The 14,779-nt window shown below is 42.0% G+C and overlaps 1 protein-coding gene across 1 annotated transcript; it reads left to right on the top strand.

Annotated features, from left to right (window-relative positions):
- Positions 1-1,745: 1,745 nt before the first annotated feature.
- Positions 1,746-10,578, top strand: LOC124149705 (notch homolog 2 N-terminal-like protein C). The gene is made up of 6 exons (XM_046521445.2): positions 1,746-1,891; positions 5,334-5,486; positions 6,158-6,247; positions 6,742-6,891; positions 8,741-8,830; positions 9,494-10,578. Exons 1-6 carry the CDS (start codon positions 1,852-1,854, stop codon positions 9,571-9,573), a joined length of 603 nt encoding a protein of 200 aa, XP_046377401.1. The 5' UTR covers positions 1,746-1,851; the 3' UTR covers positions 9,574-10,578.
- Positions 10,579-14,779: the final 4,201 nt, after the last annotated feature.

Genomic DNA, 14,779 nt, shown 5'->3' with positions numbered 1-14,779 from the left:
ACAGGGGTAAAGTCATTTACTCTAGTTCACTGATTACTTACACCAGTAGGATCATGGTATTGCCCCTTCAGTGAAGCGTATATCAGGGGTAAAGTCATTAACTCAAGTTCAGTGGTTACTTACACCAGTAGGATCATGGTATTGCCCCTTCAGTGAAGCGTATGTAAGGGGTGAAGTCATTTCCTCTAGTTTACTGGTTACTCACACCAGTAGGATCATGGTATTGTCCCTTCAGTGTAGCGTATGTAAGGGGTAAAGTCATATTAATTCTAGTTCAGTGGTTACTTACACCAGTAGGATCATGGTATTGCCCCTTCAGTGAAGCGTATGTCAGGGGTGAAGTCATTTACTCTAGTTTACTGGTTACTTACACCAGTAGGATCATGGTATTGCCCCTTCAGTAAAGCGTATGTAGGGGGTAAAGTCATATTAACTCAAGTTCAGTGGTTACTTACACCAGTAGGATCATGGTATTGCCCCTTCAGTAAAGCGTATGTTGGGGGTAGAAGTCATATTAACTCAAGTTCAGTGGTTACTTACACCAGTAGGATCAAGGTATTGCCCCCTCAGTAAAGCGTATGTAGGGGGTAAAGTCATATTAATTCTAGTTCAGGTGTTACTTACACCAGTAGATTCATGGTATTGTCCCTTCAGTGAAGCGTATGTAAGGGGTGAAGTCATTTACTCTAATTTACTGGTTACTCACACCAGTAGGATCATGGCATTGCCCCTTCAGTGAAGCGTATGTAAGGGGTGAAGTCATTTACTCTAGTTTACTGGTTACTTACACCAGTAGGATCATGGCATTGCCCCTTCAGTGTAGCGTATGTAGGGGGTAAAGTCATATTAACTCAAGTTCAGTGGTTACTTACACCAGTAGGATCATGGTATTGTCCCCTCAGTAAAGCGTATGTAGGGGGTAAAGTCATATTATTTCTAGTTCAGTGGTTACTTACACCAGTAGAATCATGGTATTGTCCCTTCAGTGAAGCGTATGTAAGGGGTGAAGTCATTTACTCTAGTTTGCTGGTTACTCACACCAGTAGGATCATGGTATTGTCCCTTCAGTGAAGCGTATGTAAGGGGTGAAGTCATTTACTCTAGTTTGCTGGTTACTCACACCAGTAGGATCACGGTATTGTCCCTTCAGTGTAGCGTATGTAAGGGGTAAAGTCATATTAACTCTAGTTCAGTGGTTACTTACACCATTAGGATCATGGTATTGTCCCCTCAGTAAAGCGTATCTAGGGGGTAAAGTCATATTAACTCTAGTTCAGTGGTTACTTACACCAGTAGAATCATGGTATTGTCCCTTCAGTGAAGCGTATGTAAGGGGTGAAGACATTTACTCTAGTTTACTGGTTACTTACACCAGTAGGATCATGGTAATGCCCCTCCAGTGAAGGGTATGTAAGGGGTGAAGTCATTTACTCTAGTTTGCTGGTTACTCACACCAGTAGGATCACGGTATTGTCCCTTCAGTGTAGCGTATGTAAGGGGTAAAGTCATATTAACTCAAGTTCAGTGGTTACTTACACCAGTAGGATCATGGTATTGCCCCCTCAGTAAAGCGTATGTAAGGGGTGAAGTCATTTACTCTAGTTTACTGGTTACTCACACCAGTAGGATCATGGCATTGCACATGGTGTAGCGTAGCGTGGTGAGAGTCTCTGGAGCGAAGCGTGAGGACCCCTTCCTATTTGCCACACCCGAGCGCACCTGCCAAGATCTCAAATAGTATCGATTCAAAGGTCTGTATATATTCTGCTCTCAGACTGTTTACAACAAGTCGTCAATACATCGTGCAACAGAACACCTTTACCCTCTTGTCTCACAAACCGGTTCCAGAGAATGAACTCCTTCATCCATGTCTTGTGTTGTGTGTTTGCAGGTAAGACTTTCATCACTGTTATTGCAATAAGGTAACCAGACAGCGTGAAAAGATTATAGAGTTAGTTTGTGCTTCAATTGTGCTTCATATATTTTGATAAGGTTCACAGTAATTGACATTTATATTGAAATCGGTTGATGCCTGTTATTTTGTAATAATGCTATGCATTTCACGTGCAATGGCATTATACAAGCAATATTGTGATAGAAATGTCATATTTATCATTTATAGAGTTTTAAAGATATACCAATAATATCACTTAGGAGGAAATATGTTCACAAGTTTCAAATGTGGTATGGCATGTCACGATAAGAGACACGCGGAGTGACGGCGATGCTCTTGCGAGATCGATCACGTAGGTTACCGGTGATGTAGAGGGGCGGGCATGCCTTTGTGAGTTTGTCGACATATCTTACGACCTTACCTCAAGGGAAACATATTGATGACCAGGTCCGTGTTTGTTAGATATGATAACATACGATACCACAAGGGATACAGGGTGACCATCAGGGGCATATAGGTCACATGTGATGATATATGTTATCTCTAGAGAAACATTGATAGTCCGTATACGTTACATTGGATGATATAATAGAGGAAGAGAGTCAGGATCAGGTTCGTATAAGTTACATTGGATGTTGTGGTAGGCATGTCGTGGATACGTCACGTCATTCATTACCACCAGTACAGTTTGATCGGCATGTCATGGATACTTCACGTCATGCATTACCACTAGTACAGTTTGATCGGCATGTCGTGGATACGTCACGTCATGCATTACCACTAGTACCGTTTGATCGGCATGTCGTGGATACGTCACGTCATTCATTACCACTAGTACAGTTTGATCGGCATGTCGTGGATACGTCACGTCATTCATTACCACTAGTACAGTTTGATCGGCATGTCGTGGATACGTAACGTCGTTCATTACCACTAGTACAGTTTGATCGGTATGTCGTGGATACGTCACGTCATTCATTACCACTAGTACAGTTTGATCGGCATGTCGTGGATACGTCACGTCATGCATTACCACTAGTACAGTTTGATCGGCATGTCGTGGATACGTCACGTCATTCATTACCACTAGTAAAGTTTGATCGGCATGTCGTGGATACGTAACGTCATTCATTACCACTAGTACAGTTTGATCGGCATGTCGTGGATACGTCACGTCATGCATTACCACTGGTAGAGTTTGATCGGCATGTCATGGATACGTCACGTCATGCATTAACACTAGTACAGTTTGATCAGCATGTCGTGGATACGTCACGTCATGCATTACCCCTAGTACAGTTTGATCGACATGTCGTGGATACGTCACGTCATGCATTACCACTAGTACAGTTTGATCGGCATGACATGGATACTTTACGTCATTCATTACCACTGGTACAGTTTGATCGGCATGTCGTGGATACGTCACGTCATGCATTACCCCTAGTACAGTTTGATAGGCATGTCGTGGATACGTCACGTCATGCATTACCACTAGTACAGTTTGATCGGCATGACATGGATACTTTACGTCATTCATTACCACTGGTACAGTTTGATCGGCATGTCGTGGATACGTAACGTCGTTCATTACCACTAGTACAGTTTGATCGGTATGTCGTGGATACGTCACGTCATGCATTACCACTAGTACAGTTTGATCGGCATGTCGTGGATACGTCACGTCATGCATTACCACTAGTACAGTTTGATCGGCATGTCGTGGATACGTCACGTCATTCATTACCACTAGTACAGTTTGATCGGCATGTCGTGGATACGTCACGTCATGCATTAACACTAGTACAGTTTGATCGGCATGGCGTGGATACGACACGTCATGCATAACCACTAGTACAGTTTGATCGGCATGTCGTGGATACGTCACGTCATGCATTACCACTAGTACATTTTGATCGGCATGTCGTGGATACGTCACGTCATTCATTACCACTAGTACAGTTTGATCGGCATGTCGTGGATACGTAACGTCATTCATTACCACTAGTACAGTTTGATCGGCATGTCGTGGATACGTCACGTCATGCATTACCACTGGTAGAGTTTGATCGGCATGTCATGGATACGTCACGTCAAGCATTAACACTAGTACAGTTTGATCAGCATGTCGTGGATACGTCACGTCATGCATTACCCCTAGTACAGTTTGATCGGCATGTCGTGGATACGTCACGTCATGCATTACCACTAGTACAGTTTGATCGGCATGTCGTGGATACGTCACGTCATTCATTACCACTAGTACAGTTTGATCGGCATGTCGTGGATACGTAACGTCGTTCATTACCACCAGTACAGTTTGATCGGTATGTCGTGGATACGTCACGTCATTCATTACCACTAGTACAGTTTGATCGGCATGTCGTGGATACGTAACGTCATTCATTACCACTAGTACAGTTTGATCGGCATGTCGTGGATACGTCACGTCATGCATTACCACTAGTACAGTTTGATCGGCATGTCGTGGATACGTCACGTCATTCATTACCACTAGTACAGTTTGATCGGCATGTCGTGGATACGTCATGTCATGCATTAACACTAGTACAGTTTGATCGGCATGTCGTGGATACGACACGTCATGCATAACCACTAGTACAGTTTGATAGGCATGTCGTGGATACGTCACGTCATGCATTACCACTAGTACAGTTTGATCGGCATGTCGTGGATACGTCACGTCATTCATTACCACTAGTAAAGTTTGATCGGCATGTCGTGGATACGTAACGTCATTCATTACCACTAGTACAGTTTGATCGGCATGTCGTGGATACGTAACGTCATTCATTACCACTAGTACAGTTTGATCGGCATGTCGTGGATACGTAACGTCATTCATTACCACTAGTACAGTTTGATCGGCATGTCGTGGATACGTCACGTCATGCATTACCACTAGTACAGTTTGATCGGCATGTCGTGGATACGTCACGTCATTCATTACCACTAGTACAGTTTGATCGGCATGTCGTGGATACGACACGTCATGCATTACCACTAGTACAGTTTGATCGGCATGTCGTGGATACGTCACGTCATGATATGAAATATATCAACACGAGTTGATATAAGTGCGAAAACTCCGATGCTCCCCGAGGATTTTTTTCCACTTTTTATCAACAAGTGTTGATATATTTGATATCAAAAGACACGAGGGTGAGATTTTATTTATCATCCAACGTCATTCTTCCAACTTTTTCAGTTTATAGAAAGTAATAATCAGTGTCTTAAGTGTAAAAAGTACTGCTAACAGCTTCAGTAGCAGAGCCATTAGTGATGTCATTTGATTGTGACCTCATGGTAACCAATGACGTCACAATGGTCTGCAAAGCATCGTGATGCAATTTCATTGCAGCGATATCTACAGTATAGATAACTTGATCACAAACTGTTTTGTTTATACTTTGGCCAGAGTTGAGCATCGCGGCAGGAGGAGGGACGTACGGGGCAGTTTGTTCTGTGAAACACGACTGTGTGAACGGAGGGACATGCGACCCCGACGCTAGCGGTACTAATGGAGCCTGTACATGCCCAACAGGATACGGCGGTGGCAGATGTCAGATAGGTGCGGCTCTACTAGTATAGTGGTAGTACATTTAGTGGTAGATATAGCACCAGTGAGTGAGTGAGTTTGATTTTACGCCGATTGTGGCAATATTCCAGCAATATCACGGCGGGGGACACCAGAAATGGGCTTCACACATTGTACCCATGTCGGGAATCGAACCCGGGTCTTCGGCGTTACGAGCGAACGCTTTAACCATTAGGCTACCCGACAGGCCCTGATATAGCTCCAGTAGTAGCAGTAGTACTAGCATTAGTAGTAGTAGTATCAGCAGTAGCATTAGCAGTTGATTAAGTAGCAGTTATAACAGTAGCAGTAGCATTAATGGTAATAGCAATAGTAGTAACAGTAACAGCAACAACATCAGTAGTAGAAGTAGTAGTAGTAACAGTATCATCAGTAACAACAGCATTAGCAGTTGTAGTAGTAGTAGCAGCAGTAACAGCAACAATAGCAGTAGTAGTAGCAGTAGTAGCAGCACAGAGCTGTAGCTATAGCAGCAGCCGTGTCAGCTGTAGCAGAAGCAGTAGTAGCAGCATTAGTAGCAGACGTGCCAGCGGTACCAGGAATAGCAGTAGCAGTGGCGGTAGCAGTAGCAGCAGTAGTAGTGTCGACGATAGCAGCAGCAGCAAATTTCTATATGAAATAACCATATTACGATCAAATTCCAGAATGCTCCACAAACGCAGACTGCCTGAACGGGGGCACATGTGCACTCTCTGTCTGCACATGCGCAGCAGGATACACAGGAGGAAAGTGTGGTAAGTATGATGTTGTATATCTATGTTCCTGTATATACAAAGTACAACATTTAGTACTTAGGTTGAAGGCAAATGTTTCTTACTTGACATTGACCATAAACAAGTATTAATACTGATACCGACATGTGTGAGTGTGTGTGTATATATGAGAGAGAGAGAGAGAGAGAGAGAGAGAGAGAGGGGGGGGGGGGGGGGGGAGGGAGAGGGAGACATAGAGAGAGAGACAGAAAGAGAGAGCGCGCGCTTATACTAGTCCGAAATAATCGTGAAAGCCTACTGTGATACGCGCAATAATCTTCAACACAACATTACCTCATTGACCTCACATTTACTGTAACGATGGAACGTATAAACACAAAGTAAATGGTACTTGTAATCATTAAAAAAATTTGTATGTAAAAATTTCTTGACTGCTGATGTGACATCGTCTATATGAACTAAAACCGGAGCCCTTTTCATAAACCATCTTACATGCGCTTTTGTTGGAAATTCAGGGACCGTAGCGCCCCCATCGGCCGTTGTTGGCGACATCTGCTCCTCGGGGCATCCCTGCAGCAACGGAGGAACCTGCGACACCACAGCTTCTGGAGGGGTAGGGGCGTGCACCTGTCCGTCCGGGTATGCAGGAAAGAGATGCCAAGCAGGTAATGTGTGCAAATGTTACTTCCGGGTATACCGGAAAGAGATACAAGGCAGGTAATGTGTGTAATTGTTACTTCAGGTTAGACAGGAAAGAGATGCCAAGCAGGTAATGTGTGTAATTGTTACTTCCGGTTATACAGGAAAGAGATGCCAGGCAGGTAATGTGTGCAATTGTTACTTCCGGGTATACAGGAAAGAGATACAAGGCAGGTAATGTGTGTAATTGTGACTTCAGGTTATACAGGAAAGAGATACCAGGCATGTAATGTGTGTAATTGTTACTTCAGGTTATACAGGAAAGAAATGCCAAGCAGGTAATGTGTGCAATTCTTACTTCCGGGTATACAGGAAAGAGATGCCAAGCAAGTAATGTGTGCAATTGTTTCTTCCGGGTATGCAGGAAAGAGATGCCAGGCAGGTAATGTGTGCAATTGTTACTTCCGAGTATACAGGAAAGAGATACCAGGCAGGTAATGTGTGTAATTGTTACTTCCGGTTATACAGGAAAGAGATGCCAGGCAGCTAATGTGTGTAATTGTTACTTCCGGGTATACAGGAAAGAGATGCCAAGCAAGTAATGTGTGTAATTGTTTCTTCCGGGTATACAGGAAAGAGATACAAGGCAGGTAATGTATGTAATTGTTACTTCAGGTTATACAGGAAAGAGATACCAGGCAGGTAATGTGTGTAATTGTTACTTCCGGGTATACAGGAAAGAGATGCCAAGCAGGGAATGTGTGCAATTGTTTCTTCCGGGTATACAGGAAAGAGATACCAGGCAGGTAATGTGTGCAAATGTTACTTCCGGGTATACAGCAAAGAGATGCCAGGCAGGTAATGTGTGCAATTGTTACTTCCGGGTATACAGGAAAGAGATACCAGGCAGGTAATGTGTGCAAATGTTACTTCCGGGTATACAGGAAAGAGATACCAGGCAGGTAATGTGTGTAATTGTTACTTAAGGTTATACAGGAAAGAGGTGTCAGGCAGGTAATGTGTGCAATTGTTACTTCCGGGTATACAGGAAAGAGATGCCAGGCAGGTAATGTGTGTAATTGTTACTTCCGGGTATACAGGAAAGAGATGCCAGGCAGGTAATGTGTGCAATTGTTACTTCCGGGTATACAGGAAAGAGATGCCAGGCAGGTAATGTGTGTAAATGTTACTTCCGGGTATACAGGAAAGAGATGCCAAGCAAGTAATATGTGCAATTTTTAAAAGAAAAAAGAAACATTATATTTTGGCTGCAATGAGAACTTTGATATAAAATGTTTAAATATCAGAAATGACACGATAAACTACTTAGAGGGAGGTCTTTGTTAAGAGGGAGGTGTTATTATATTTTATCCGTCTTAAGAACCGCCGAAAGAACATTTATTTCTTGGTGGTGTGCTCGGAAGCGTTTTCCGACAGTCTAAAGAAACGCTCGTAAAATATATCTGGCCAGTAAAGTTTACGCGGTACCAATCTTCAACCAGTTATTGGTCCAATGTGAGAGTGCCTGACTATTGATCAGGAGATTTGGGGTGTCGATTTCTTTCAAGCATACAAAATACGTCTTAATTCTGGACTTGGAACATTGGAAACACTTGGTATTGGAAACACACTTCATCTGATATTCAATTCATTGGGTCTTAAATGTACAAGGACAATTAACCCCCCAAAAAAAGGTTATTACGTATACGAAAAGACAACGGTCAACATCCGTGATTGGTTTATATCTGGGAGTGAACTCTCGCATAGTTATTGGGATGGAGGGAATGACAACTGATGGGTCGCAAGTCTTGTGAAACTATATTTGAGCGAACTTTTGAGTTGTGTCATGTAGTTTTATTTTATCTTTTTTCAAAGCCTGCAGCACAAACGGAGACTGCATGAACGGGGGCACATGTGCACTCTCTGTCTGCACATGCGCAGCAGGATACACAGGAGGAAAGTGTGGTAAGTAAGATGTAGTAAGTAGTAGAAGTAGTAGTAGTACTGTTGTTGTAGTTGTTGTAGTAGTAGTAGTAGTGGTAGATGTAGTGAGTGAGTGACTGAGAGTTTAACGCCGCTTTTAACAGTATTCCAGTTACATCGCGGCGTGTCAGCTTAATGTTGGAGGAAAGCCCAAAGTGATGCAGGTCTCAGACGTTTACCACTTCGGTGAATCCCACGAGCACCGGTATGGTGCTGACAAACCTAGAAAACATAATCGAGGTGAACCGGGACTTGAACCAACAATCATAGGTTCCTGGCGTGCCCAAGGGACGCAACTCTGCACAGCGAATCGCGCCGCCTTAGACGAGTGGGCCACCCGTGCCCCCCTAGTAGTGAGTTAGTGTTGTTTTACGCTGCTTTTAGCAATATTCCAGCAATATCAATATCACCAGAAATGGGCTTCCCACATTGTACCCATGTCGAGAATCGAACCCGGGTCTTCGGCGTGACGAGCGAGCGCTTTAACCGCTAGGCTACCCGACCGCCCCTCCCCCCACAACCCTTTGCAGAAGTAGTAGTAGAAGTAGCAGTAGTAGTAGTAGTAGTCGCAGCTAGAGTCAGGTAGAGTCAGTGACAATACACTTTTTAATAATAAGTTAATAATAAGTACACTCTTATTTTCAGAAACTAAATCCGGTGCTGGTCAGGTAGCATTCCTTCCAGTGGCTCTGTTGGTGTTTGTGTCTGTGCTGCACGTCATCTGAATCTTCCCATCACAGATGAACCTCAACTTGTACCTCGACTTTTGCACTCAAGACTCCTCTTTTCCCCTTGGAGAAATACTCTCGTAAAGTTACTTACATTAACATTTTACACTTATAATCTGGATACATAGCATTGAGATACGTGTAATCCAGATTAAACAGATTCGGATGACGCACATGTGTTCATATTTTGGTATCAGCATGATAATATTGCAATTCCGTCTCGACCTTGGTCAGAATAGGTCTCCAGTACTTTGTTGCTTGTATGATGACAATGAAAATGTTCGGACGGTTAGGTTCACTTGCTAGCATACCCTGATCCTGAATCAGGACGAGTCTGGACGATGTTGTGGCGTAAACAGTAAATAAATCATAGTTCAACAAACACATTATAAGACAAAATGGCTTACAGATGAACATCAACTTTACTCTAAAATAGTTCCTTTGAAATATATATAGATCACACCAGCATATTGTAGAAATGTATAATATACCAAAGTAAAAACCAGGATTTATTTACCGAAATCTAATAGGCTGATGAATATTTGAAAGTTTTAAGAACGCTGCATTCATTATTTCACTTACACAATAAATATATCATATATATATCAACTTTTACTTCAGTTATTGTGTCAATCACTCCGTGAGTATATATGTTCTCGTATATGTTGTAAGGTTCCAGATAGACGTTTTATTGATGTAACAACAATTAATTGTTAGTTGACTAATGTTTGTGTACTATGTTGAAGGAAAATACGATCACATGATTTTTTTTAATTACTCTGTCAGGGAAAACATAAAAAGCTGTATTGTAAAGTGTTGTGTTTTATCCATGCATTTCTTCTGCATCAGCACATACAGGATGAAGGTTTAATCCGTACCTTCACTCATATTAATACACATATGAATAAGTTATCTATTTATGTTGATTTATATTCAGAGAGTGTCCTACCACTCGCTTAAATTGTAATCGTTTTCTACTTCAATAAAAAAGTTCATGACATACTCTTTGTTTCTTTGTATTCATTTAACGAGTTTGTAATTTGCTCTGCATCCATCTCTTCGGTCGATAAGTAGAACATATGAACTCATATCGATTTAGGGTGCACGGGTGGCCCAGTCGTCTAAGGCGCCGCTATTCGCTGTGCAGAGTTGCGTCCCCTGGGCACGCCAGAAACCTATGATTGGTTCGAATCCCGGTTCGCCCCGATTATGTTTCTATGTTTGTCAGCACCATACCCGTGCTCGTGGGTTTCACCGAATAGGTAAACGTCTGAGACCTGCATCACTTCGGGCTTTCTTCCCACATTGTTAAAAGCGGCGTTAAGCCCAACTCACTCACACTCACTATTGATTTAGAAATGACCGCGATCGGTAAGTACATATTTATATTCCATTTAGATGTGGTTAAATCTAAGGGGAACCCAGTTCGGAACTAAAAATACAATATGCTTATCTCCATTCTACATTGACAAACTTTAATTCGGACGTAAGCGTTCAGGCGAAGACCGAGTGTTTTGAGTCTGTTCGCAAGCTGAATTAAAGAAACACCTCTACTAGCTTCGTTTTCAGTCCGACATCTATTACGACAAACTTTGAATAAGGTGATTTATCCGAAACCCTGCACTTTGTACATTATTTCAAAGTTCCAACCGACAATGAGTGACAAAGAAAATCTTGTCTATAAATATTCGTTCCCGTGGTGATGCAGTCGTCAAAGCAGAGATGGTTACTGTAATTTGAAAACTCTGTTTGACCAAACAAAATCACTTATTTCCAAAGTCATGGCATCTTCCCGAGGCAAGAGAGTTAGCTGATTATAAAAGTCCGGTTTCCACCCTTGCCGAACTAGGCTGCAATTACATGTTGGCTGGACTAATTTTAAGTGGACTAAGTTTAATCGCGTAACAAACCAGACATCCAGTTCCTAAACAACATTGATTTCAACGTGCAGATTTCGGACGGCTGCAGGATTTGCAAATCATGTACCTCGACGTTTGCACTCATGGCTCCTTTTTCCCCTTTGAGATATATAGTGTACCGCAAACTGGGGATCGACAGATATTTTGCAAATTCTGTCATGTTTTTAACCAAGGTGTTCACGTGATTTCAAGAATTTCGTGGGGTAAAACCCGTTTTATTACAATATAGACCTTGATTATCGAGCAGATCGTCTTGACTGGGCGCCGCCATTTTGTTTTAAGCAAATGCAAGTGATATGAGAGATGGAATCTGATTGGTCAATTGAAGGTACATAGAACGGCCATAACTCGTAATAGCCACTGGTGGCGCTATGACCGAGCCTGGAAATTCCAGCCTTGTTCAGCAAGGGTGGAAACTGGACTTTTATAGTCAGTTAACTCCCTTGCCTCGGGAAGATGAAGTCATGGTAGAATTAACCATTACCAATTGTATATATCTAGCAAATACTTCAGCGAATAACAACATTATGGAGATGCTTTGTAGACAGAATCTACAGACAGATTAACTCAGTTGACCTTCAACCAATTTACAGTGAGAGAAATGTTGAATTTTTTATTATGAGTGGTCAAAATTATATTTATTTTAAAATTAAAATTAGATATAACTTGTATTGGATACCTCAAAATAAACAAGACTTTTCACACAAAACGTTTTGTGTGAATATATCGATCTATTCATTGCCACCAAACAGATGCATATAAATACAAGTTAGAAAATCTTTTCCAAATTCATATGAAATCACTGCCAATAGCAGAGTCGATTGTGCAATTCCGACTATGTCATGTGTTCATGAATCATCATCCAATAGTATATTGCCTCATCAGTGGCACCCGTAACAAACACATGCACAGACAAGTCAATTGTTCACCTGAAAAACACGGAAACATATGGTACAGGTCAAAATAGGGAATTGCATCAGACATCATTTTTGTCAATGGTGCGCCATTTTTGGATATGTCCTCCACATGTCTACCATGACAATGTTTGAAAACTTTACTGGGGCCTTGGATGTTGTAACCTTGATCAAACAACTTGAATCGCACGAAGCTCTTTAAAAACTTAATAGAACGATCATTCTCGATAGTATCTCAACAGAAATGTAAACACCCAAGGCAGGAATATTGTACTACATCAAGGAAAAGATGACTACTGGAACGTTTAAGTCACCTCACAGTCTTGTGGAGTGTTTTGTCACTCTTAATCTTAATGTAAATATCTAATATGATCGAAGTAAGATCAGATGAGCAGTCATTGGTCTCCTTTATTACTAGTTCAGCTGAGAAAACCAATGGAAGGAAATTGGCAATTTGATGATTATTGAGGGATGTTAGATCATCGATATACTTGACGCTGAACTTAAACATCTTGACCAAATTACCTTGATTTGACGTCACCAAACCGAGCAGAAATCAAGGAAGAAATCAGGAAGAAGGGGGGGGGGGGGGGGGGGGAATAATCGAATCTGGACCAGAAAATCCAGTGATTGACATCATTAGCATCGATCCACGCAATTGGGATACGGTGAGATGTATGACCCAAGTCAGCGAGCCTGACCACCCGAACCCATTAGTCGTCTCTTAAGACAAGCGTAGTCGCCATTTACGGCAAACATGGGTTACTGAAGACCTATTCTACCCCGGATCTTCGGGATAATATTTGACACATGTATATATTATTTTACTCATGTATATATTGTATTGCAACTCTTTCTATGAGCAATACACCTTCATTGTTTTAGTATGATGGGATTATCTTGTTACCGTTCATCACACACACTTGGATGCTGATGCAATATGGTTTGAAACTTGAGAATCCCACGTTCGTTTTGGAACCAGGCTCTGTGTGCATGTTCAAGCTTCCGGTTACAGAAAATACTTTCTTACTGCATTAAAACATTAAATCTGAGAGTCTCATGGTTCTATTTCAGTTGATGAAAAATAGTTTTAGCACTTCTTATTATGTCACTTCCGGTTTTGAAAACACCTCCTTACTTCATTAGAGTGAGTGAGTGAGTATGGTTTTACGCCGCTTTTAGCAATATTCCAGCAATATCACGGCGGGGGACACCAGAAATGGGCTTCACACATTGTACCCATGTCGGGAATCGAACCCGGCTCTTCGGCGTGACGAGCGAACGCTTTAACCACTAGGCTACCCGACCGCCCCTACTTCATTAGAACTTCAAAACGGAACTCTCATGTACGACAGATGCTGATATAACAACTTGAAAGGAAAAAGTATTGTGGCTGTGTAACTTAGTCATTGGTACTTCCTGTTTGATTTACGTCACTTCCGGTATTTGCCTGTCTGACACTTTTCGACTTAAAGTCCTGTACCTAAATTTATTATGATGGTTTATGATGGTCCATTTTACATGACAGTATATAGTACATTTGGACAGCCGCCGTCGTATAGCTGGCATATTGCTTAGTGCGGCGTTAAACAACAAACGTACAAACAAACAAAACATTGAGGCAGAGCACAGAACATTGCATGCAGCCCGCATTTTATTGTGCATACACAAAAGTAGTGAGTGAGTGAGTACGGTTTAAAACCGCTTTTAGCAATATTCCAGCAATATCACGGCGGGGGACACCTAAAATGGGCTTCACACATTGTACCCATGTCGGGAATCGAACCCGGGTCTTCGGCGTGAGGAGCGAACGCTTTAACCACTAGGCTACCCGACCGCCCCACACAAAAGTATGTATGTTCTCTCACCTGATTGGTGATATAGTTTTGTCGAATGAGCACTACATCACTTGATTTGGTTGGTTTCATTACCGTGTATGTATACATTAACAAATGGAACAATTTTTGAAATCATCACCATGGAGATACAGCCGGTAAATCACCCTCGATATCCACATCAGAGATTCCGATAAAATATTTAGCGAATGGGGCGATGAGGCATTTCCTGAGATAATTCAAGACATTGAAGGTAAGTGAAATTTATCTTTCTCAATTAATTAAACAGTCATAATCATAATCTGTGTAATTTGCTTGGGTTTGACAAGAGAGGAAAAATCAGTTTCTAACAGCGTAAAAAACAATTATTTTAACTCAATAATAGGTCAGACTTTCATACATCCACCGAATTTTGCTATTACTATTCCTCACAATAGCTGCTGAAGCTGCAAACCGTTCCGAAGACGGCCCCTGAACTTGGAAGAACAGCCAGTGTTTCCAAAGCGCCCGACGCCTAAGCGTCCACTGACCGTTT

This window comes from Haliotis rufescens, unplaced genomic scaffold (genome assembly GCF_023055435.1).
Source record: "Haliotis rufescens isolate VD_foot unplaced genomic scaffold, xgHalRufe1.0.p SCAF_18, whole genome shotgun sequence".
Lineage (NCBI taxonomy): Eukaryota > Metazoa > Mollusca > Gastropoda > Lepetellida > Haliotidae > Haliotis > Haliotis rufescens.
This window is presented reverse-complemented; position numbering and strand designations above follow the sequence as displayed.

Bases quoted from the DNA above. Each gene is read 5' to 3' on its own strand.
- LOC124149705 (XM_046521445.2), top strand. From the start codon at position 1,852: ATGAACTCCTTCATCCATGTCTTGTGTTGTGTGTTTGCAG. The intron at 1,892-5,333 runs GTAAGACTTTCA...TACTTTGGCCAG, and splicing joins CTTGTGTTGTGTGTTTGCAG to AGTTGAGCATCGCGGCAGGA. The intron at 5,487-6,157 runs GTGCGGCTCTAC...ATCAAATTCCAG, and splicing joins CGGTGGCAGATGTCAGATAG to AATGCTCCACAAACGCAGAC.